The sequence below is a fragment of the Heliconius melpomene genome, chromosome 12, assembly GCF_056956725.1.
Source record: "Heliconius melpomene rosina isolate 202511_hmr_F chromosome 12, ASM5695672v1, whole genome shotgun sequence".
Classification (NCBI taxonomy): Eukaryota; Metazoa; Arthropoda; class Insecta; order Lepidoptera; family Nymphalidae; genus Heliconius; species Heliconius melpomene.
The window spans coordinates 6,312,784-6,340,595 of NC_140400.1; the positions used below are offsets into that span (position 1 = coordinate 6,312,784).

At 32.4% G+C, this 27,812-nt stretch overlaps 1 protein-coding gene across 2 annotated transcripts; it reads right to left on the reverse strand.

Moving 5' to 3' along the window:
- Positions 1–257: 257 nt before the first annotated feature.
- Positions 258–27,812, reverse strand: LOC146533629 (tubulin beta-1 chain-like). 2 transcript variants are annotated; one of them, XM_085194404.1, is made up of 3 exons: positions 27,614–27,812; positions 4,742–4,850; positions 258–1,710 (listed from the first exon to the last, which is right to left on the reverse strand). In XM_085194404.1, the coding sequence occupies exons 1-3, from the start codon at positions 27,668–27,670 to the stop codon at positions 503–505; spliced, it is 1,374 nt and encodes a 457-aa protein (XP_085050530.1). In that variant the 5' UTR covers positions 27,671–27,812; the 3' UTR covers positions 258–502. The 2 variants fall into 2 exon arrangements, with proteins under 2 accessions (XP_085050530.1, XP_085050531.1); XM_085194405.1 differs by lacking the exon at positions 27,614–27,812 and adding an exon at positions 6,861–7,018.

Sequence of the window (27,812 nt, forward strand, 5' to 3'; positions counted from 1 at the left end):
CTATGTGCAGGATAAAAATGAAGCTAAAAAAATACCATTTTAAAACATTATTAGTCTATCCAAGAAAAATTTGAGGATTTATATTATGTCAAAAATTGTAATTTTTATATTCAAAACCAGTAAATTTTAGAGGTTTTTTTTTCAGCGGATCTGTCTCTGAACGGATTTAAATTCATTAAAAAGTGCGTGTCAAAGTGTATTTGAATAATGAATATATTGATTTGAATTTAAATGTTGGGAAGGTGATTTAAAAACCATTTAATTTAAAAATTTAATTTATAAATTAATATATAAAAGCATACATTAGTCAGTACATACTTTAACTAAAAATAAAGAAATGTACTTCTCGGTACGTTCGTTGACAGTTGACATTCACACAGACAGATGACGCTCTCACTTTGGTATCTTTAGGATATACTTTACATTTATGCACTTGACTTAGCCTCTAATTATGGAAATATATAGTGTATTATATTTGAGATTAGGAGACGTGGATGTTAGTTCAGTCGTGGTGTTCATCCTGCGCGAGCTCCTCCATGTCCTCCTGGTCGAATTCGGTGTCGTCCTCCGCCGTCGCCTCCTGGTACTGCTGGTACTCCGATACCAGGTCGTTCACGTTGCTCTCCGCCTCGTTGAACTCCAACTCGTCCATACCCTCGCCAGTGTACCAGTGCAAGAACGCCTTGCGTCTGAACATGGCCGTGAACTGTTCGGATATTCTCTTGAACAGTTCCTGAATGGCAGTTGTGTTTCCAATGAACGTTGATGACATCTTTAGCCCCTTGGGTGGGATGTCGCACACTGCAGTCTTCACGTTATTCGGGATCCATTCGACGAAGAAACTGCTGTTCTTATTCTGAATGGAAAGCATTTGCTCGTCCACCTCTTTCATGGACATGCGGCCTCGGAAGATGGCGGCCACGGTGAGGTAGCGGCCGTGGCGCGGGTCACACGCTGCCATCATGTTCTTGGCGTCGAACATCTGCTGCGTGAGCTCGGGCACGGTGAGCGCGCGGTACTGCTGGCTGCCTCGTGACGTGAGGGGGGCAAAGCCTGGCATGAAGAAGTGAAGACGTGGGAAGGGCACCATGTTGACGGCCAGCTTACGGAGGTCCGCGTTGAGCTGACCGGGGAACCTGAGGCAGGTTGTCACTCCGGACATGGTAAGCGATACTAGATGGTTGAGGTCGCCATATGTGGGGTTGGGCACCTTGAGCGTTCTGTAACAAATGTCGTAGAGGGCCTCGTTGTCTATGCAGTAGGTTTCGTCGGTGTTCTCGACGAGCTGGTGTATGGAGAGAACGGCGTTGTAGGGTTCGACGACGGTGTCGGACACCTTGGGCGAGGGCACGACGGAATAGGTATTCATGATGCGGTCGGGGTACTCCTCGCGAATTTTGGAGATGAGCAGCGTGCCCATGCCAGAGCCGGTGCCGCCGCCCAGCGAGTGCGTGAGCTGGAAGCCCTGCAAGCAGTCGCAGTTCTCGCACTCTTTGCGCACCACGTCTAGCACGGCGTCCACGAGCTCGGCGCCCTCGGTGTAGTGGCCCTTGGCCCAGTTGTTGCCGGCACCGGACTGCCCGAACACGAAGTTGTCGGGGCGGAACAGCTGGCCGTAGCCGCCGGAGCGCACCGCGTCCATGGTGCCGGGCTCCAGGTCGAGCAGGATGGCGCGGGGGACGTACTTGCCGCCGTTCTCCGCCGTCGCAACTGTATAGTACATACAAACAACATTAAATATGTACAACTTCACTTAGTATATACCTATGTCATAAATAAAGCATAATAAATTGAATTAAGTACTATATAGCAGGTTAAGCTGAGGGAGCCTAATATTATGACAATTCGTTACCTAGGTTCCGTATATTTGGTGTTAAATGACAGAACTATAACTACTTATATCATCTTTTGAAAATAAGTCATTCAACCATCTTTCGACGTGGTAGACATTACTTGTTTTGTAAACTTATTTATAAAATATTAATATTTCTGCAATCGGAATTGGAACACGCCATGATAAGTAAAATCAGTGCCAACTGAATCACAACGAAAACTTATTATTTTTATTTCTTTTATTACATTAATCTGTTAATTAATGCCAAAGACGTTTCTGAACTATGAGGATATTATTTCAATTTTCAATATAAAAATACCATGAACTGGTTCGCTTTGCAGAAAAAAAGACGCGGTCGATCGAGTTTCAAAGGAGACAAACACCTATTGTATTGTGTTACAAAATTGCGAACTTAGGTAATTGTATATTATAAGAAACGCATTATAATAGGAAAAAAAAGCTTGTAAAAAATATCTTGAATCCTTTTTTCTAGCTTTACGCTGTAATCCGCACATAGCCGGGTAAGCAGAGGAAACATGGGAACCTAGTGTTTAAGACATTTTGTCTTCATTAAGACGCTTTCGTTCCCCACTTAAGATTTCTAATCTTCCCCTAATAAACTCAAATAAAGGGTATAACACCATGAAGCAAGCTATAGCAAGTGATTCATAGTTTGGCGGTCGTTGCACTGTTAATTGCGGTTGAGACGATGCATGCTTTATGTTCTGTGAAATTTTAACGGTAACTCTTAAGAGAGACCCTCGTGGCTCAGATGGGGACGTCTGAAGTTAGACGATTATTGTCGGTTCAGTAATTATAATATGATAAGTGAATGTGTGACTCCAGCTAGATGGGGTGACGATATTCGCAAGGTAGCGGGCAGCAGTGGACGAGGACAGGCTGATGATGATGATGATGATGATGAAGTGAATGTTCGGTTCCACCCACCACTAAATGTCTTTAAAAGGGTAAAAATTAAGACAGCGACTTCGTCAGACGCCGTCGTTCTGCTGTAGGACAGTAGATATCGCCTGTCTTGATACGTATATTGTTATTAAGAAGAATATCTTACGCTCTAGTTTTGTAATTTTTTTTAATTTAAGGCTAACATTTTGAACATAATTGACATTTGTAAATACCAACTTTCCAAATGTTTAATTAGGGAACGACGTTGAGAACTTTTCTTGAAGGAACCTAATGTCATATTAATCTTTTTGCTTATTTTCGCCAATTTTCGAGACATTACGGTAAGTCATAAAACTCAACGCCGTGCTTTGACTACCAAAGCTGCAAAATAAAAATTAAGCCGTTTTGCGTGCGTGGGCTTAGAACCCATAACTATTTACAGTCGCTGTTCCACTGCGCTACAATGCCATCACGATGACATTAATGAATCTATAAGTGCTTCCTTACTATATGTCTATTTGAGAGATCATTTAAGACATAAGTGTTATTTAGGTGGATAGCTAGTGACAGGGTTATTTATGACTACCGCCGGTTATGTAGACACTTCCTAGTTCACGGGTGGCCGCAGCTTCTATTCTTGTCTGATGTAATTGTAATGGCTATTGTGGTTTGTGTTATATAATTCCGCGGTAGACGTAGACACATAGGAAAAATTATTATAGATCTTAGTTGTGTAACTATACAACTAAGATATAGGGACTTGGTTCGTGTCTTCTATGCGATTGATATGAATTAGGCAAACAGAAACTAAAATTAATCTACGGAGAGTAGTAATTATTTAGTAACTTAGATGCATACGCCGCAAACTTAAGCTAATTAATTTTTATAAATTGTACGTCTCGTTAACCAACAATTAAGGTGTGTACTGTCGTAACTAAAATGGAGGAAACCAAAATAAAAATTTTCAATATAAACAATCCAATTATAACAACATTTATTAAATATTTCTCATAATAAATAACTATAGTCCACACTAACATTTCAAAACAAAATTCTTTATAAAGTTGGTTCTAGTGATAATCCATCGCTACGCTCCGTTGCGGTGCGCCTGCGCCGGTAGACCAGACTACAGTTACAATTTACATGCACCTAAGCAAAGCTATACTCGAATGCTCGTGAGACCCAATATAAACGTATTATTTGGTCTGCTTACTAATTAGTTGGGCTTTCTTCAGTTTCTATATTAGAGTTATATATTTTTAGAGTTTTATTATATTACTAGCGGCCTGCCCGCGGCTTTGCCTGCATGATGTACGTTATTAACTTATTATTAATTTTTGTCTCCATGAGTACCTACGTCCTATAAGTGACGTCCACGTAAAATGTGAATCTCCTAGCATTTGTAGTAACGAAGTTTCATACAAACTTTCAACCCCAAAAACAACCCCTTAAAAGTTGAATATTGCAAATTCCCGTCTTAGCGAGCACCTACGTCCTATAAATAGCTCCTATGCAAAATTAAAGATACCTAGCACATGTAGTTTCTGAGATTTCGTGATGAGTGAGTGACCTTTTGATTTTATATATATAGATATAGATTTGTTGTAACGTTAACTAAGAATCGTTTATATTTAAAATTTGTTATAGGTTTGGTACTTTTTAAATGAATGTCTTAACACTATGTTCCCTATCCTGCTATGTGCCTTATCAGCATATTTTAAGCAGATTATGATGTAGTTAGGATGAGTGCAGTCGAAAGTTACTGGTAGTTATCTTACCATCACAGTGGCGCCGCGTAACTGTAAACTCAATGATTGTGGGTTCGATTCCCATTCGTAGGGATGATTATAATATGTAAGAAATTATACGATATACGGTTTCCCGATGAACAAGTAATGTCTTAAAATTGTGTGGCAAGTGAAGAACGACACAGGTTCCCGCACATTTTTAAGCTCAGGTTTACATATGAAACTACTGCCTATGAAACCCTAATAAACTCACCAGAGGCCTCATTGTAGTATACGGAGATACGTTCTAGCTGCAAGTCGCTGGTGCCGCGGTACACGCCGGTGGGGTCGATGCCGTGCTCCTCAGATATTATTTCCCAGAACTGTTGACAAAGACAATAATAAATTAGATATATTTAAAAATATATTACTTTCTTATATGTAGATATATGTACTAACTAACTTGAACTTTATAGACGTCCCTTACAAACATATAGTGGGTAATATTTTTTTAATAAATTAATTATTTTCTAGACTGGACCGGTATCAAGACGTCGAGTGCGGCGTCGAGTTAGAAATATGTGAGATGCGAGAGAGAAATATGTGCGAAAAATGAGAAATATAGTATCTTAAGAATAGGATCCCTTTGCATATCCTGCTCTATGCGGGATACAGCGTGAAGCTTAAAAAATACTTAGAAATTCATAAGAGTATCTTAGTATCTTCTCATATAAGTACAACAGTAGAGTACTCTGTAAGAATATATTTTTTTAACAAAGAGGGATCCATATGTATGTTATAATTTCAAAGTCAACGTTTATTCAAAATAAGAAGTTATATGCTTATATCATTTCACTAAGGTTAATGCCTCAGACCTAAGAAGAACTAGTAGTTGTGAATTCTACCTACGTCCACGAAAAGTGAGGAACGGAACTGCCTTAATGGGAACGGCGATTGGGATGGGATTAGGTCCAAAGGTTCTGCCTACCGGGATACAGTTTACTGTATATAAATAATAATATAAAACTACAATACCAAAATCTATTTTTTTTCTATAGCACCAAAGTTCCAACCTCGCGTTTGTAAAGGACATTCGCCCTACATTCAGAACAATCAGATATGAGTAGTTAGCGAGTCGTTTATGACGGGTGACTAACGTGCTATATAAAAGTGGGTAATGGATGACTTACAACAAGATTGCGTTTCTTTGTAATTATTGTATACAAGTCGCTTTAGTGCGCGGTGGGTTAGAGTCTCACGAGAGGACCAGGTTCGATGTCCACTCAGGAATGATTGTACTTATCTATATTATTTATATGAGCTAAAATATTTTAGTTTATTTAGTCTAGGGTCGGTTCCACTAGTTCCGCCGGTTTCTTTTTTGATACAATTTTTTTAGCAAGGTATAGGCAGAGGGAACCTAATATTTAACGCACTCCCTTTCCAATTTTCGAAAAACAGACATTTGTGCGAAAATCAATTTTTCTTGTAATCAGAGCGAGAAAATGTAAATAATTCATTCCTCCAAGCGGAATTGAACTCACGACCATCTTGTTTACAGATCGCTACTGCTCGCTCCTGCGCAGAGATGCTAAAAGTAATTTATTTTCATATATCAGATAGGAAAACACGCACATTGCATTTAGGTATATTTTATCTCCCAGAGGGATTCCCATTGTCACCAGACCGATGAAACACATTTGTAAGTACATATAGTTATTATTTAATATGTTATAATTTTTACTCAGAAGTAAGATTGAGGTTTCAACCCACAACCATCGTACATTCAGGCATGACCAACTGACAACAATGACGTCATAATGTCTGTAGATATTATATTTCACATATATTTTTGGAATTTGGACATTTCATAGTAAGTACTTTAAATAAAATGATCTACTGGAACGTATATCTTTAATTCGTCGGTAATGGTAGGTGACGATAAATTAAAGATATATGTTCTACATATCTCCGTCCCCTTATCCCGTTCTCGACCTTGACATGTTATGAGACGCTACGGCTTCACAGTTACTTAGAAGTTATATAAAAGTAACACATGAGTGAATAGATGAAAATTGGAAAGCCTGATGGCCAGAAACGATGGTTTCGTCTTCAATTCCCAACTTATCTTCAACTGTGACTGTGTGTGTGTGTGCGAGAATTCTAAAAGGAGAGTTATATCTATGTTAACTTCGCAAAAGGCGTAAAAATAAACAAATTGTTTAGAAAAACGCTTCAAAAACACATCGAGCAGTATGTTAAACATTACGTTATACTATTTGTGCACGCATTATCACCGTACGATGGGTGTGTATCACTTCACAACAATGTTTACACAAATGTTAAGTGATTTCTCACTAAAATGATATAGGTTATTTACTCTAAATACATACCTAGATCTAGATTTTGTGCTTTAAGTGTAGATAATATCTAGATTTTAGATCCAATAATCTTTCTCATTCTTCAGTTTAAAACACACAAGCACAATCTACGTTCATCAACGTTGGTGTCGCGACTCGCACTGCCCACTGACGCAAAACAAATAACTATTTTAGTTTTTTCCTCAACTGTCTTTATTTTATTGGTAATGTTTATATTAATTAATTATTATTTAATGTGAATTTGATTATATATTAATCCTTTAAGTACGTCACAAAATAATTTGTCAGATGAATAGCAGTTACGAGTGTAAATGTGCAGTAGTTCTGAATTCGAATACGTTTGTGAATGTAATATTTTCGTTTTGATATTATTAGTGATTTTTTTAGTCCCATGCCATGTCTCGTATACAGGGTTCAAGAGGCAGCGCTCCTTTTACGGAAACTGCATATAGGGTAAAATATTTCAAACCCAGAACTAAAGAAATTAATCAACAGTTTGAATGTAGGATTTTTTTTTCATTTCACGATTTTTATCCATACTTGTATTTCGTGTGACGCCCACATACGTATGCGACGTTGCCGCTTTGACAGGTCAGTGTGTGCGTGTTTATGTTGTACTTTACAAATGGCGTTTAATTTGAAAACGATAATTTTATTATTTATTTTGTTTGAAAAAAATAAGTTTTTCATTTTTGGGATTTTTTTTTTTCTGAATTATATTAGGCTTTTATAGAGTAATTAAAACTGTGGTTTCATTTAAAGTGTTGCCCAAAATTTTCGAGACATGGCGTGTTCGATGATGGGACTTATTCCCGTGGTTTGTCTTGTTATCAGAACAAGAAAAATAATGTTCATAATATATTTATTTTATTAATTATTGATTTATGTTAAGTTGTAAAGTTTTGTACGTTGTATATGTAAGACGGGATAATTCTAAAATCGGAGAGTTATTTGGAAGCAATTTATCATTGATAATTTCACAAATAAGTTTCTTTGAGAATAATAAAAATAAATGCCTTTCTTTAATGAAGATTACTCTTTATATACGTTTATATATTTTTTTAATATTTAATACTTTTGATTTTTACTATTATTTATTGTATTTTTTTAGATTTTGGTTATACTTTAAATAAAATAGCACTAAAACATGTGTAACTACGCCAATCTTTGCTTTATCTGTGACCTTTATGAAATGAATGTAGATTGTCGTTCGTTAAATTCAAAATAGCAAGTTTCTCCTATTTAATTAAACATTAATATTTTTGTAAAAGTATTTTTTTTAAGTGTTTTTTTTTAGTCTACTTTTTTACATTATATTTAAGACTATTACAACCTGTACGAACATTAAAACTAAAGTGTTTAATAATACTTAACCATAAAATATAAATCCTTCGAGTGGTCGACAGTTCTTACACTATATGAATTATTTATTGATACCTAAGGACTACCTGTTATCGTTGACGATCGATCTACTGACGAATTTATAATCAATAAGATAGGACTTCCTTGTTTTATGAGGAATGTTCTAAAAATTTTTTATTCAGTACGTGTCTCGGTGTATTGAAAGATTTTAGGCTTTTCTTTTAGTAATATTATATATATAGGTAGATTGATAGACTAGCTGATAAAAGCGGTAGAGGTTATTTCCAACTACTTTTACTATTTTTTTACTGCATAGTCCGAAGAGTGGGCATTAAAATGAAAAATAAATAAATAAATTGTGTTTTTCTATTAATATTTTTGTACTTTCGGTTATACTTATAAACAATATATTTCTAAGCATATAACATAAATCCTATTGAGCTAAGAATACTCGTATGTTGTATATTTTGTTTTTTGCGTGACAAAGTTCAAAAACTTTAAAATTTTGTCGCTAACTGTAACTTTTTATTTTTTTTAGATATTTTCATTTGGAGAAAGCATTTATTGGAATGTATAAATACCTAAAAATTTTAAACACAAACATTTTAAATACATCCTCCTGTTGTACGCATGTTATTTTTTTTTACTTGATAACAAAAGAGTGTTATTCTATTTATATATTTTTTTAAGATATAACTTATTCTGATTCTTTACTTTCTTTTATTTTACGTTTCATCAACCACAATCGGTATTATTGGTAACTATATATAAAACTAGCGGACCCGGACGCGGCTACGCCTGCTTGAAATATAAGAATATAATTTCTATAGAAAAATAATTTCAATCTAGATGAAATGCTAAAAGTGGCTATTACATATATTTTCATACGGATTAATGTCAAAATGACGCGGTAACGAACGCGGTCGCGTAGCGACGACGGTTGTTATTAACATGGCAGAATAAATTGCATGTCAAATTAGAAAGTATTTTAATTTATTAGTATATATGTGTAATGTAATGTTATATAGCCTATAGCACTTCTGAAGAATGCAGCTTTCATACAAAACAAAAACATAGTAAATCGGACCAGTAGACCCAGAGATCTTAGCGTTCAAACAAACAAACAAACAAACAAACAAACAAACTCTTCCGCTTTATTATATTAGTATAGATAGAGAAAATAATATTTGGACTGACAATACCGACTGAAATCGTCACAAGCCGTCAGTATTATCATTTGAAATTAAAAAGTTTTACGAGATAATAATAAAAAGAAACCAAATATAGCTTTTAGGGTGCAAGCGTCGAGAAGGTTCCTTGACAAAAGGTTCATTCAGAGTTCGGACCAATTTTGAATGAATGTAGGGGAACATACATACAAACGTGTATTGACATGTGTAAACTTGCCTTTTAGTGTTTATAATTGAGAAGTATATTTAAAAGATAAGAATTAGAAATATTGGTCTCATAATGATAAGAATACATTGACGTCATCGTAGCGAATTTGGCATATCTTTTTCTTTAATAAATGTGACAGTTGGGAATTTTAATATTAAAGTTAAAAGGAAATATAAATACATATTTTTAATTCGTTACAGACAGATAATTTCTTTGTACTGATATTATAAATGTAAAAGTATATGAATATGAGGATGGATGTTTGTGCCACTTTCACGAAAGAACTACAAAAAGGATTTGAATAAAATTTTATAGTAATACTAGTGGACTCGAACGCGAATACGCCCGCTTGAACTATACGAATATTTATTAAATATATTTATGAAATTATTTTCAGTTTTCAATAGAGAGATGCGTTAAGCAAGCTCATTTTGGGTAACGACGTCTAACAACAAACAGAGTTACTTTCGAATTTATAATATAGGTATGGATAGCTTACACATCAGAATAACACACTATTAGTTAAAGCGGGCGAAGCCGCGCGTTAGTCGCCAGTTAGTCGTAAATTGCTCTATGTTGTCAATTTTCACTCAATAATATAAAGAAAGGAAAATATTTTAACAAGTATTCCTCACCCATAATGGCTTTTTAATATTAAAACAGACTCCAGTGTATTTTAAATGCAATTAAACTAAAGAATAAAGTAGAAAAACTAGTACAAAAGTTATAATTTAGATCGATTTTTATTGATGTGAAACAAATGTTTGTATCGCACGTAACGATACTATCTGTACCTACTGTACCTTAATTACAGGTTTCTAACATCGCGTGACGTCCGTCCGTAGGTCACCAAACTATTCTTTAACATATATATTTTTGTAAGTAAAAGTTTTCTATTTTATAGATATACTAATTCACGCAACGAAAGAAATCTACAATCGTTTTGTCTGTACGTTATCTATTGGTCTCTCAGTAATGGTAGATTTTTATTATTAGGTATAGATGTATTTAAAGCCATTAGCTGATAGAAGCAAGTTAATAAAAAAAAGAAATTATTCTTATCTAGAGACGGATTTGTATCCGATACGTTACATATATTTTTTTTTCTTACATATATATAAAATTTTGTATTTAATATATACTTAATAATTTACTTTTAGTGGGTATGAATAGTTTATATTCTTTATTTATTTTCCTTTACATTTCGTTTACTTCACTCCTGAACTGTGCCACTATGTCATCTATTATTTTATTTTAATTTTCTGTGACATATTTCCTTATTAGATTTAATAATAGAAATAAATTGTTAATTTTATTTATTTTTTTAGGATTTTACCGCAATACATTTTCCTAATTGTATCTATTTTCTGCATCTCAATATTATATCTGGACTAGATAAGTTTTAACCTTTGTATACGTTTATAATCCACTACAGCTTGACAAGTTCAAAGTTCAAACAAAAGACCGAAATCTACCTACATAATTATATTTATAATATATTTTAGGAAATGTTTAAATAAATAGGCAGGGAACCGGGAAAGGTTCCCTCTGCTTAGTGTTAAGAGACTCCATTCCCGTTAAAACACTTTCGTTGAACTCTGTATGTCGACTAATTCTGGAGCCATATTGCATAGTTTTATTTATATACTTCGTTATATATAAATAATTATAGATTTCAGTGAACGGGCCCCCTAATTAGTATCTGTAACCCCGTTTCGCCATTTTTGTACACTTCCTGTTTCTACAATAACGGTGCACGGACAAACATACAAATTGCACATATAAAATGGATCTGGGTTTTGTGATTTTATCTATAAGATAGTTATTTGTTTTTCCGCTTTATATGACGCCAATAAATAGTTATTTTTACTCTGTGTGGGTAATTTATGCAATGGATAAATCTGCTGAGGCTTGTCTTGGCGTCGAGGCATAAGTTTGTAAATGTAAACCCGACAGATTGTGGGTTCGATTTTCAGTCGAGAAAATGAAGTATTTAATATTTTAATTTCTTTGCTCTGGTAACAGGGCAAAGCCCGGCCTTTAACACGCGCAATGCCTCCAAAAATAGGCGGAAAGTCAGAAACGGATAAGTAAGATAATAACGGAAAGTCAGAGACGGACGGAGAGTGTCTTAATGGGAATGGAGTTTCTTAACAGTTTACACTGCCTGCAGCGTGAATCTAAAAAAAAATATTTTTATAATTTTCTAAAGGCCTTTCTCTAATCTAGTTAGAAATTCGACGATACATTCAATTTAATATTTAACTTTGGTCTCTAATATTTTAGTCATAACTATATAAATGGAGTAGGCCGTTTACCGCCCATTTTCGGAGATATTGCTTGTTATATAGCGGAAGGCAACGCCGCCCTTTTGTCTTGTTACCAGAGAAGAAAATGAAATAAATAATTCCTTTGAGTGAAAATCGAAGACCATAGCGTTTATAGGTGAAACCCACTTTGTGTCACGGTGGCTGTGTCATTAAATGTGGGAATATTCTTAAAAAAAATTAACAAACATTTCTTCGATTATATTAAAACATTTAATTATAGATTATATATGTATTGTATAATGAAATATCTTAACCCTATAAAATCGCAATTGATTGAAGATTCATTCACAGATTACCTTCATTGATGATCCAATCAAATTCAATTTAGGCCCATTGTAAAGGCATTAGTGTCAGACGGTTGTCGGTTCGAATCTCGCTGGCTCATTTAAGATGTTTGGGTTAGCTTCAATTGTTAAGTTATTTATGTACGTGTCATTTGCACTTTTTTCACGCAATATAAAATTTTATAGCAAATTTACATTTCTACTATTTTCTACTATTTAGTCAAATTTACATTTCTACTATTTAGAACTAAAGAATTTTTAGGATTTTTGTTGTCAAATTCGATATTATCTTCAACAGCTTATGAGCTAAATATTAAAAGAAATAAAATTAATTAAAAACAGTCAAACTTGACCAGTAAGTTCGAAAACTTAAATGATGATGTTCTCTGATGTCTAATGCAATGCCCATTCGAGAATATTCTAATATAACACTAGTTAGTACTTAATTAGGTACTTAATTAGCCCTAATCGAAGCCCTAGCTCTCGATGAGCCATCTGGTCAATGTACGAAGCCATTTACACAAAGGGTTTACAAAAAGGGTGACAAAACAATGAAAAATTATCCGTCCCCTCCCTTTTGAAACTTGGAAAGCCCTAAGCCAACGATTTCCTGCTAACTAGTGATCGATATGATTGTTGCTTTTAATTTTATTATAGTTCATGGACATCTTTTGTCACGACGGTTGTGGGTTCTATTCACGCTATTTGTTTTAGTTTCACGCTGTATCCCGCATACGGCACGGTGAGCATACGTGACGTATTAGGACTTGGGACGTTATTGGACTAGGATACTCCGTTCCGCACTTTCTACCCAGTCTTCGTCAATACGTGTTTAGTAGCGGAATTCAACGAGAATTTAAATTAATTTATTGAGCCGAGTGGGAATCGAAAAATATTATCGTTTAAATGGTCTTGTTTCATAAAAAAAACTTAAATCGTTTAAATGGTCTTGTTGGAAATCTATATCGCTGGAACCTAAAAATATCCCTAAAGTACGCAGAAAATGGAGAACAGAGTGTCAAAACTAAATTTTTACCTATCCCGGCATTTTCCGCGTTGAACAGGTAATTCTTAATGGTAAGTGGTCAATAAAAGCTATTAGAAATAGGTTTTTAGCGTAATTTTAGACCTTGTATTTATGTAATAAGGTTGAAAACGCTACAGAAAATTTATATTAGGCCATCGGTCAATATAAATTTTCAATGTACGGGCTTCCCTAACAGCCATGATTCATAGGAAATTAAACCTTACAATTTGTGTATTTAAATGCAAATGTCATCGCTATTAGTTTGACGTTGTGTCGGCGCCGAACGGACTAGACTAATTTCTAGACAAAACGTCAGTCGTCAGCAATCTAGACTTTACCTGGAATCCATTTTTAATTCACTTTATGAGGTTGAAAATGCATAGTAATGTTACGTTTTAAAGAAAGCTTTTCCAGTATCCTATCTACTTTTAGGTTGAAAGGTCAGAGTATCAAACATGACTTACAGTTTTTTTTTTGAGTAGGTACTGAGTGTTGAAACTTAACACCGCAAAAAAAGTTTAATGATTTACCACCTACGCTTTTATAAAAAAAAAAATAAACAAAACAGAAAAAAGCCGCTTGTTTTTATACAGAAATTTAGACACCTCACGTTATCGATCTCCACAGCAGACAGTCTCTTTACGACATTCGGGCGCCGCGGGATTACCTTCTAATATACATGTATACCATATTATAGTACCTATATAATTTACGTAATACCAATTTGATACAACTTTTCGTGGAAAACAATGTTTTTCTATGTTTTGAGTCAATAACATAAGTTTGTAAGGAATTCTTAGGTACAGGTACAGACAAATTGCTTTAATTGGCTTTTTTAACGTTACGTTTTTGTCACATTTAGGAAAATTGACAATGATAAGTTAGTAATAGCCTAATAGGTTAAATCGATGTTCACATTTTTTAAAGTATATTATAAATCTATAAATATAACTTGTATTAGATATACCTATAAATTTAAGATCTTGGAGTGGATTTGAAAACACAACCGCGGTTGTATACTATATCTTTTAACTTCATGACGTTTATTAACACAAACAATAAATTGTTAAAATTATGTAGGTACTTACTAAACTAGTATTATTTTACAAATTGAAGAAACTATAGAGAAAGTGGTACAAAATGATCCCTCGAGGTATATCAATCCCTGGCTGTTCTACGTATTTAAAAACGACATCTAGATTGTTTTAAGCGAAAATACTCCTACAATCGCACCGTGTTCTAACACCGTGTTTCTCTGTGTAAATCTTACAAAATATAACAAGATATACATATAAGTAGATATTGAGGGTTTTTTTTAAATTACCAAATTTTCACGCATCGGATGAAAGTATGTAATTCAAAATTAATTTAACTACAGCTACTTATAGAGTGACCACTTTACAAAATCATTGTATATGTTTATTTTCTGGCTCATAGTGCGGCGTTAAATACCGCCCCTCGACGTCTTAAACTAGTAATAGATGAAGAATAAAATAACTATATCACTATTATCTTTGCGTATAATGCAATTATATAGAAATTGTGTCAATGTATAAAAAAATTAAAGTATCTGTGAACAGGAAACTTGGCAGGATATATTAATTAAGTGTTATTTAAACGGATATCGATGAAAAAAACTCAAAAGCGGAAAAATATTAAGAAGTGTAAAATTATGTATAAGATTTAATAATGTATGTGAAATAAGTACATCTATATAAATTGTAATATTATGTTAGGATTTTTTTATCTTTACGTTTTATCCCGCATTTAGCAGAGTAGACAGAGGGAACGTCGGAGCCTCGTATTTTGAAACTCCGTTCCCATTAAGACACTTTTTGAGATTACATTGTATTGTTGGGGTGTCATATAAAAAATAAATATTATATAAAAAAAGGTATATGTGTATAAACTTTTTTTTAATTTGACATAAATTTTAATTTGTTTTTAATGAGTTACTCTTTATTGACTTAAAAAATGGTCGTATTGGATGTCAGGTTCAAAAATATACTTTTTTTTTAATTCACACGATATATCCATTTAATAAAACTAGTAATAAATAAGATAAAGATATGGACATAAAAAGTTTATACGTAGCCTAAAATATATAATTTCAATCACGACAAAACTAAATGCACAAAACATTTCCTTTTTTGCTCGGCGGCCATGACGGCTGCAATTTGAAAATAGAACACCAACTTTTTTCTTATTGCATTGCTGCTTGGACGTTGACATCAGTGTATACTGACTGCATTATTTTCGGACAGTCTCCCGGAGTGTTGCCATATCTGGATTTAAATCGTGTATTTCTGTGCTGAAGAGGGACTTTGTTTTTTTTTGATCGGTAGCTTGGGGAGAAGTTACTTTTTGTTCTGTGTTGCAGATGAAAATGATTTCGATTATGTTTGATCTAAAACTGAAAACATTGATGTATTTACGGATAATTTTAATTTAAAGAATATTTTAATATAAATTGAATACCTACACAAAATGATATTTTCAATTTATTTGTATTATATTTTGTATATTATCGGAATATTAAATAATGTAAAATATAGTATAGCACCTACTTAAACAAAAAATATTTACCCCTACATAACCCAACTATGATTAATTTAATTTCTAAATATAACGGTAACTTTCATCAAGTTTTTAACTGCTATCTGCTAAGTGTTAACTACAAAATAAATTTTGTTATGGTTAAGGTAATTAATTGCACATAAAATTCAACAGATGTTGTCCATGTCGATTGATGAATAACAATCCAAGTATATATAGTATAGTATCAGTAACGTCAACATTATTGTCAGTCCTGTTAGACAAGGTGCTGGATTTTGGCAATGCCACTCAAATAGGTTGAAACTGAAGAGCAGAGATTCATCGACTGAAAACGCCAGAAAAAGATTACTTCATAAATAATTTAAGTACAATAATTCCCCCGAATGGGGATCGATCCCATAGACATCACTTTTACCCTCAAGTCTCGGACGCAGTTCCACTCGCCCACGATGGAGTCTAAACCTCAAAAATATTATACCTACATATATTAAAAGTACTTAATCGATAAATCCTTCTACATAAGCTTACTCTCTAATAAATGTAATTTTTTGTAACAATTTCTTAGATTTTCTTTTTAATGAGTGAAAAAAACAAATAGAAAACAAGTGTTAAAACAAGTACACGATAATGGCACCACTTAAAAAAAACGTAATTATCGTACTCAGTATGTTAACTAATAAGGGAGCTCGCTAAACATGTGTAAATTGTTCCAGTTAATACAAAGTACAAACTAGATCTAGTTTAATAGGAAATTTAAAGTTCTTGTGAAGATAGTTTGGTTTTCTATTAATTAATACCATTGAATAGGTGGACAGTAGAAAAAAAGAGACTTATCTCTGGTTTTTCACTCCCCACTCAGAATTGAACCTGATTATGCCAAGAATTTTATAACTAAAGATTGCTTTCTTTATTAGGAGTCTTTAATTTTGCTATTTTAGTTTAAAGTATAAGTTAGTTTTAATTTTTCTCATATATATAATTTTTCCATATATATAATTTTTAAATTTAATTCTCAGTATATGAATTGATGTAACAATTATAGCAGTAAATAATAAAATAAATTAATACATATTTAAAATGTAAATTAAACTTTTCTAACAAATAATGTCTATAATTTAAAAATAAATAGATACTTAATTTTTTTCATACTATCAAGTTTCTTCTAACAAGTGGTTAACACGTGTGCCACGTTACTCGCTTCAAGTTTGGATGTTATAAGAAACAAAAACATTATACGGGTATGTGATATAAACGGAACGGCATCGTGTAAACATTCTAAGCCACTTACCCAAGGAAATAACTTTAACGGATGTAGATGTTTAGATACTTTTGTTAAATAAATCACTGTTTGGACTTTTTATATTAATTAGCTTATTTTCAAATATTATTTAATGTATTTTTTAATATTTAGAAATGTATGTTTAATATCTACCAACATATAAAATTTTGTGTATAAAATAAATTAGACTTAGATCAGTATCCGCGTTTAACTTAAGTTTTACTTAATATAATTTAATTCAGACTTACTAGGTTTAATTAATTTGCTTTTTAAGGAAGTAATTAAAGATAATTCAGATTATATAAATGTGTAATTTCTGCCAACATTTTTATTTATTAGAAAAGTCGATAAGCTATAGATTCTTCTATAGCTATATAGATCTTTTACTACAGTAAAAGATTAAACTAAGCTAAATCCTATATAGGAGTATGTTTTATATGAAGTAATAATTGCACACGACATTTTGTGGTGCAGTTCTCAGATTTAGTATAATAATAGTTTAACCACAACAGGAAAATAATTTACAGACAGACGAACAAAAACGCAACGGCCAGTGACCCGACGCCATTGCCATGCTATTTGCACAGATACAAAAACTATGATTAAATCTGCCAATGTTAATTACTTCTTTGTAACGTTGCTGGTTTTGTGGCAAAGGTAATATGATATAGGGAATTAACTTCAAAAAAAATAATCTTTTTATATTGAATGTATTACAAAAACTAAAAATATATTGAATAAAACCATTTTCCTATAAATACATAAATATTAAATAAATATAGAAGTTATCTCAGGGCCAACACAAAATGACCGTAAAATTGTATATAACAGAAAATTAGAGGAAATCACTGTATTACTGCACTAGTGCACTTTATTTTATGCATTATATATTGGCATCATGAGCAGAATAACGATAAAATAATGGTTATATTATTACAAGGTGGGTTGAATCTCTCCATCAACGCTTAGTACATTTATAGACATGATCGTCCTCTAGAAAAATAAGTTTGCTTGTTATATTAGATGAAGTTACATATTGTTGGAGGATGAAGAACTAAATTTAATACTTGCGGTAGTTTCTTCTACCACTGACAGATGATCTATTTAATCTAGAAAATTCTTGTAAAATAATTAGTGCGGGAATTGAGTTTCACAATTAAATTTATATACAATATCCCGAAAATTGGTCAGTACGTAGGGAACGGAGTGTCTTAACGCTAGATTTACTCTCCCTACTTTAATAGAGTAGGTAGAGGGTAGTTGTATGTGGGATATAGCATGGAGATTGTACAGGCCGAGACACATTCAGAATGGCATAAAGAGTAAAAGAATCTTTTTTTTTAACTAATTAAGTCTATATTCTTAAAATTGGGCTTTAAATTTTTTAGCTAATAAGTATTATGAATGCGACTTTAACGGAAGAGAAATATAGATCTGTTTAAACGTAAGACACACAGATTCTTTTCAATTTGTTTCATTATTATCATATAAATTACTACAAGCAAAAAATCTATTCAGTAGAATCAAAGCACACATTGTTTATTTTTTGCTATAAAACTTGGTCATGAAGAACGATGCCTGCTAGAGATACAAGGTCAACTGGTGACCCAGACTGTACTAAGCGCCATTGTAACTTACTTGGCAAGTATCTTAATGTAATACGCGATAGCTACGGGTTTGATTTCCATTTAAGAGAAATCTTATGTAATAGCTTCACGCACAATCCTGCATATAACTGTTGAGATATTTGTTCCCCATGCTCCGCTTAATTTTTGAACATGGAAGGAGTGTTGAATGGCGGAACTCAACGTCGCAGTGTGTCTTGTTACCAGATCAGGGAAATGAAAATTATAATTCATTTTCAAACGCGGGTACAGTCAAAGGTATTTTGTTTAAATATATAAAATACGTTAACTTTTAGGTTCGGTTAGTGTCCAGCAATGCAGTAATAAAACGTGCATATTGAAAATTGTTGAATAAAAATAATATACATTTTTTAACAATCAAAGGTTATTTTTAATATGTTGGTTATTTACATTATTGCATCTTCCGTATGGTTTATTTTATTCTGTAGGAAAATTATGTATTAAAATAAATAGGGAAGTATTTATATAGGTCAATTATAATTACCATGAAATATATTAAAAATAATGGATAGATGCAAATATTTTCCGTGTTAGCTAACGTGTTCAATATTTTATTATATTTATGTAAGTGTTTCAAAATTTAACTGGCAAATATTTTAGGTTAAGTCACTTTTTTTTTTTCGAACATGTGGAAAATGCTGTTAGCCCTATTGGCTTTTACAGCGACACCGGTTGGGTAGGGAAGAGGGTACTCTGTCCCTGAAGAAATGCAAGCACTAAGTGGCTGCCTGTGAGGAAGTCGACGACTGTAAGGGCGCCCCCTGCGGGACTCGAACCTCGGCTTGCGGCCGTCGAGCGGACTGGGATTTCACCTATGCTAAGCAAACCAGCCGCGACATGAAGTCGCGACTGGGGACAAATTAGACTACTCTAAGGGAGCTAACGGTCCCTAACCGCTGGGCCCGACCGCGCCGAGACGCGATCGAGCCGTTGAAAATCGGTTAAGTCACCTGGGAAGTTTATCGTAGGAAATTTATCATAGTATCTCCGTATAACTGACAAATACTAGAAATATACAGAGTAGAACGCAGTGTTTCAACACTAGATTGTAGAGAATAAATTAAGCAAAAGATGTAGGTTAATTGTCTAAATATCTTACAATTTCTATGTCACATCTTATGAGGTCGTCTACAGATTAAGTCTGAAACATGATCGACTGAACAAAAAAAACCAAATGACTATGATCTTAGTAAGGACAGTATTCAATAAATAACAGATGTGTTCATATTCATAATAAAATATAATGTTTTATTATTTCAAAAATATTTAAGCCTTGTCTTGTTTTATCTTGCTTGTATATAAGAATGTAAGATATATCTGCATAGATTGGTTGTAGTTGTAGTAGGAAAAAATTCTTGTAAATTGAAAGTTTATAATAAATATAAGCACATGAATATCACCTTAAATGGGTACAAACATACACAGTAAGAAAATTACTAGCTAGGCATCCATGGCGTCTCGTTTTATTATTCATGAAATTATGCAGACATGCTACATTAGAAACAGAGGGTTGTTTAATATTTATAAAGTGGTAGGATAACCTAGGCTTTTACGGCAGTGACCTAGTGTCCAATACATGGCATGTAACTTGAGCTATAGTGCTATATATAGTAGGTATCACCTAGAAAAATTTGTATTCACAGAATCAATTATATCGTAATAATCTCATTAACTGTATCTATAGAAAAATATTAAATATTTATAATTAGTCATAAATAGATAAAATAATTCTATTAGTGATAAATTATTTTAATATTAAATAGACTATCATTAGACCCATTTTTCTTCCCACAGAAGGAGGAATCGTATCAAAATCCTGCTACAAGTAGGGGAGACCGGGGTTGGTTGACCAATTTTCAGCTTAAAGGCTTCTATTTTTGTTTCTGTCGAGTATATTAGCTTAAAAATAGATTTATTTAATAGATTTGCTATTAAGCTATGGAAAAATGTGGCAAAAAGCACGTTATTCATTATGATACAGTACAGGCCAGTTCTTGTAAAAATGGAAAAACTGGTCAACTTACCCCATGGTTGACTATTCACCTGGGGTAAGTTGACCTACAAAGTTGTAAGGGCAAAATCTACATAGAAATGAGATAAAAAACAAAAATGTATAAGTTATTGAAACTAATAGGCGATCTTCTTCCACCACTTCAATTAAACATAATAAAATTCAAGTCAAATTATTATAATAATTAGAGGCTTACACATTAGGTAATTTGATTTACAAAAAATAAACAAAGTACTTTCTTATTAAATATTTAAAACAAAATGAAACAACTTCTTATAAATTTTAATCATTTGGTAACAAATAATCATATCTAACTAATGTAATTATATTTATGATGGGAGGTGAGCGTGATAACTTGCGCGCAGTGTATCCATTTTTCTTCATTCTTCTCTTTCAATACTGGAGCTATATGAGCATGAAACAATTTGCTTCAAGTACACTGAACAAATTTGCAATATACTCGAAGTAAAATCTTTCATTGTCATCAGGTTCATAGTCGCTACTTGTCTTCTTAATAACTTCACGAAGAGTTTTTTCCCTTTACCCTTTCCATCCTTTCGAGTTTCTGTAGATATTCCACCTGTTGTCTTTGGCTTCTTTGTTTTCTTGTCAACAAAGAAACCATAGACAACACGTGGTTCAACGTCTGACTAAGTCGTTATTATGCATAAGTTCACCAAGTAGTCAACCAGCCACGTCATACATTAGCTAGCCTGCTAGCCCCGAAACACTTTTTAAATTTTAAACCACATACTATAACCTTAAATCTGCGACGAAATCAAATAGAATAATACATAAAAGAAAGAACATAAGTCACACATTATAAATTCTTTGACAATCAATAACCATGAAGAAATAGGCATTATTACAAATAATATTACTCCCAAATGTAGTGCGTGCGCGAGGTCACGTTCCTGGTAACTGAGCGGACTGAGGTGACAGACTCTCGTGTCTAGTTGCAGGGCTCAAAGGTATTGCGTGGGACGAATTTTGATAGTTTGTCAACCTACCCCTATCGTCAACCAACTCCGGTCTCCGCTACTAAAATTTTTATATGGAAGTTTAATTTATAAAATTATTTTCTATATTTATATTGATTAACCGTTTACTAATTACTATACCCATAACTTAGATCTTGCATTTAAAATAAACGATTGTAGGCTAGTAGATAGCAATAAATTGTAATCGTAAATAAATTATAATCGTAATATTTTCATCTAAAAGTGCAGTAATATTATAACGAATACTTGCTTATAGCTAATGCTTATGATGTTGTTTTTTTTAAATATATTTGAAAACAATTTGACAATTATAAAATAAAAAGAGTTCTTTAAGTCTACACTTGGGCGAAGTTTCAGGCAGTGCTCTGAACCTGTCACCCTACAAAAACATAGGCTCCGCCTGGGCTAATCCATAGAATGCTAAGTTATTTCTTTTGATTACAAAGATTAAATGTCAAAAATATAGTAAGTGGGGGGGTGAACCAAGAGTCTACAGCTTGGATGAAGTAGATAAAATCTGAGTCACTTTATGGACTACATTAAACGTTCAGTTCCATTAATATTGTTTCATAGAAAAACATGGCATGACTCAATTTTTCAATAGTTTCCTTTCACTGAATTAAAAATGAGTAATAGGCAAATTGTTATTTATTATATTAAACATCAGTAGATAAGTATAAACAACAAAATCGTGACTAAACCGAGATTTATAACGGAAACGTGTCTAGACGGATGTAATGACGTTTTTTTATTATTATAAGAATATGTACATTCTCGCTTTCTCCATTCGTTGCTTTCAGAAAAGTAAAATACAAACATTGTTAATACTTAAACCATTGTGTCAGAGTATTTTACTATTATGTTTAAAACGCGAAAGTTAAGAAATTGCACGTAGGTAAATATTTTTATTTGTCTTTATGTTTAACTGGTGTTATATAATATTATATTATGACCTGTAGAAATTATTCATATTTTAAATATAAGTATATAAATATATTCTTATGCGTCTTCCCGCTTTTTCCCATATAGCAGATCAGGCGGAGGGAACCTAGCATAAAGACATTCCGTGTTGCAATTTCCACTCAATTTTCGAGAAGGGTGCAGCAGGCAGGTACCCACTTCACGTTCACTTATGGTGGAAATATAAATAAATTGAATACAATCATTCGCCTGAGTAGGGATCGAACCTACAACCCACTGCGGCTTTAATATAATTTAATATATCTAGTAATAAGATGGATTAAAAAAAATATAACACTTGAAAAAATATAAGCTGCATTTAGCGGAGAAAGATATTTATTTATCTCTCCGCTCCTTATTCCACACATTTGACACAACTAAAGCATCGCATGTACTTATAAAGGGATGAATATAAGAAAATCTAAAATAAATGCACAGTGCAGTGGGGGTGCATGCATTCTAATTAGGGAGAGTGTTCGTGAGTTCATCCGTTTGTAAACGTCGCGACATTTTGTGTTCTTAATTTAGACAAGACAAGATGGACGGCGCCGGTTTCCGTATAAGTTTCTAGTCAAAGCCCTTATGTTAGTTTACTTTAGTAATTAAAGTGAAGTAGATTCTGTATTTATAGCTAACTTGAAAGTGATATTTAAGTTTATTTATGAAACTCAGAATAAACATTTTCCAAATTCGATGTTAAATCAATTCAATTTAATATATTCTTTGTTAAAAGAGACTTTTGCGTATTATGATCAATAAGTTTTGGCCACAACTGGACATCGAACCCAAAGTAATCATGTATTTAATAATCAGTATTAAAGTGTAGCTTAGAATATACCCTGGTACCATTATAGGTTTCCCCAAGTCCAAGCACTTGTTTTGTAATAATAAACATTGAAGAAATTTTTCAACCCAATAGATGTTTCATTTTGTTCATATATTATTACTTAAAGCGTATAAAACGTTATGTTCCTATTTTTTATGATATTGTTAAAAATGTTAAGAATCGTGTACGCGGAGTTTCTAAACACCTCGCAACTGCGTCAATCAAAAGATAACGTTCTTCTCTTATTATTATAGATAAATCTACTAATTTAGTTTTTGCAGACGCTATATTAATTTTTGCAAAAATGCACGTTCATCACATTTTAATTAACTTTCTTGTGCTATTTAATATAAAATACAATTCGTTATTTCATCATAAAGATTTAATTTAAGTGCCACAGATAATGAAATACAGTTAGGTTTATATTGACAAGATATACGACTATCATTTTGACGTTTTTCAAAGGCGTGTTCTTAATATTTTGAAAAATTGTTGAATAAGTGTAAAATTTACTTGAAATTAGTATTTCTTTACAATAACATATTTAACAGTATATATATGCATTTATATTTTTGTCCTAATAAAGAAAGCATTATATTTATGAACCAAAAGACAAGCGTAATAAAAAACTAAATAAAGACTTCTTTATGCCCAAATCGGCAAAACTGTCCATACGCGCGACAAAAAACCAAGCTCACAAAGTCAGCAATTGTTTTATAAGGTAATCTGGAGCACATACCGCTTCAAAACGACGTCAAAAATCCAAATAAGTGGCAGGATATTCGTCATGAGTGACCATAGAGTCTTATAAGTGTAAAGAACATTGTCATTCAAAGCACGGCCGCTACTTCCACGCGTGAATCACGGTATTCAATTCAAAATTTTTATGTTTTCAATTTTTATATTACAGTCGGACATACATACATGTATATATGATTGACCAATGGGCGATAGATGAATTGCAAATAGTAATTTGCATATTGTATTGTTAGAAATATTCTTTCGTTGTGGTACATAAACTTATTTTATTTTTTTAATAAATAATACGAAATAAAAATAGATATATATATTTCTTTACTATAAAAATAACATAGATAAGATGATATGGTGGCTTAATTGATATAGATTTTAATTAAAATATAATGCCCAACGCTACGGTATCTACCTCTTTCGCGTCATCCACTGTCATTAACTGTCCTGCTTTTTACATGACCTTCCTCCAATATTCCGAGATAAATGAAATGAAATATTTTATCGCTTTTACCTTGTTTGTACTAAACTAAATATCTAAAATACGACTATGTATGTCTTCTTTTTTTCGTAGAACCATCTGTTTTCAACAGTTAAAAAGATTTTGACAAGGCACAAGGGTGTGACTGTAACGCGACGGTTGTGGGTTCGATCCCCACTCAAGGGAATAAATTATATAAATAAGCTGAATTATTTTTTTAAAGATGTCATTTTATATATTTATATTATTAATAATAATATTTATAGCCATGCTCTAATCAAACGAGTTTAAAGTTTAAAAGACAATTTCTAAATAAATATTTATAATGTCTGCCTTTAAAATCAAGCCTACTTGATTAAGCGAAGAAGAACATTTTATTACTTCCTTTTACATGAAATAAAGTGGAAAAAACCTCAGTTTTAAAGTCAAAGACCTATTAATGGGCTGATAAGTGTTAAAAACAGCAAAAGTATTTTTATTTTTTATTTATATTTAATTGGTATACAAATTCTAAAACATTACTTTAAGTGTTAGAAAACATAATTTAAATAAATATGAAGATCAAAACGCAAAAAAATTTCCGAAAGCAAAAATATTTTCAAATTTTTTTTAATAAATTTTTTTTAAAAATATATATGTTTTTATAAAATAAGTTAAATGTTACTTTTGCCCTTTTTTATATAAAAAAAAAATTTTTTTCTAATCTATGTTAAATTATTAAAAGCTTAATAGTAGGTACGTACCTATTTTACGATTCTAACACAGACAAAATGTAATTCATTCTGTGAATCACAATTTCTATGAAGAAATTATAACAAAAATATTTTGATTTATACAAACTATGATTGTGCATGTGACAAACTTCTGATAACAAACTATGAGTCGTATTGAAATAGCGATAACGAGTTAAAGACCTTAATGGAAATATGGCGAATTTATAATATTATTTGTATAATATAAATTCGTTCAAAGATTCGTTAATATCTTTCAGATATCTTCTTTCTGCAAGAATTTACTTTAAAAATATAATTAAAAAAAAATCAGAATTAACACACAGATTATAAAGAACCTTTGACACGAAACAGATGAAAAGATTAAAAACTCTAGAATTATGTATATTTGTCGCTAATATATTTATTAAAATAATTCCGAATGCATTATGCGATCTAAATTCTGTCTAATTATCTACCATTTTAAAGTAATGCTACTATGAAAGTGTAATGATAAAATACCGTTCGTAACGGTTGCTTCTTTAACAGCGGCGGCGGTTATCGCACTTGAACTCGACGGAAGGGCAATTATTGTATTGTACTTCTTTTTCGGGCCAATCTCTGGCTAATTAGGTACAATACTTTCTAATGTATTATATACTCTGTGTATATCATTCATGTAATAGCTACTAATAATATAGGACTTTTGAAGTTAATCTTTTCGCTAATGTTGTGTCTGTTCCATGAGGCTATCGTGGTGCATGGACACAAGCGTGCGACTGTACAAGAGACAGGTTTTGGGTTCCCACTCGAATAGATTAATGGATCGCTTCTGCCGCATATAGGCGAGTAGAAAAAGGGAACCTAGTGGAGATTTCAAATTCACGAAATTCAAAGAACATCACGATATCTTAAAATCATTTACATTTTTTCTATGAGGCTCCCTTAATAAATGTATGGAATTATGATATCTAGTTTCGTTCAAAATAATTAATTATTGGTATTTTTTTAATACTAAAGTCTTTTTTACATGAACAAGTAAGGAATAAACTTCTGATTTCATAAAATAATAAATGAACTCAATACAATAAGTTTAGATATACCAAATAACTAAATACTGCAGTCTATTATAGTTTATGATACTTCTAACTTACGAGTACAATGTCGAAGCGCAGTGAGTTGGAAGAAAAGCAATTAATCATTGGAAGTGTATTGACGATTTTTTCACCTGTATCAAAATTCGTCGTACCTATCACTTACCACGCGCACTTTCACCAAGTTATTCAATTCTTTTATACATTTTTTCTATCCTATTATAAGTTGAACCGAAACCCAGTCGGTCTGGAGAAAGCATATCATTTGCTTTGCTCCAATAATAAACGACATCGTCACACTCAGGTTGCATGAAACACGATTTCATCTAAAATTCTCTTAAAATGAATCTAGTTTTTCTTTTTCATACTTTTTTCAGTTCTACAAAAATGTTACCTCAAGACAGAATTTATTCGTAAATTTTAACGTTAACTATTTAGGTATCATTTTTTGACGCTTGCTTTGTAGTTTTTTATATTACAGTTGTGCTAAGAATTTAATTATAATGCCATAAGGTAGCAGAATTAATGTGCAATTGTTGTAGTTATTAAATTTAAACATTTATATCAATTTATGTCCCGTTAAATATAACTTACCTCTTTACTTATTTATATCACGCTAAAGAAGGAATAATAAATTGTTTTTATTCTGATTAAACATTCTTATTAGTATGATGTTTATTACATTTTGGTCGACGACACAAAAATATTTCCGGCGTCAGCAGGTAGGATTACAATTAACATTGTTTAATAAAATGTACACGTAACATAATGTAACACGTTCGTATTAATTATAACAAATTTTTATGTAATATTACCTACCCAGCCCATGCAAAAGATAATTATCAAATTTCGAGGGTAATATGAAAAAAATAGTGTCAACGTACATTTTATTATTTCTGCAAATAAATAAAAATAATAATCGCTAAGTAAATAAGGTACTTAAAACTTAAATGTGAGCAAAAATACGAAAAGGTGCAAAAAAGTTTGCAGCCGGCCAATTGACAGAAATCGTTGCTAAATTCAAAATTAAAAAAATAAAATGTCACTTACTTTGGCGCCAATCTGGTTTCCGCACTGTCCGGCTTGCAGGTGCACAATCTCCCTCATTTTTGTGTTTTAATGTGATTAAATAAAATAAAAGTATTATTTATAGTATTAATAGATTAAATTTGGTTTGAACTCTGTATCACAGTCGCCACAACCCGCTAACTGAGTGGTTGAAGCTCGAATGAGGCGACGTAGGAATTGC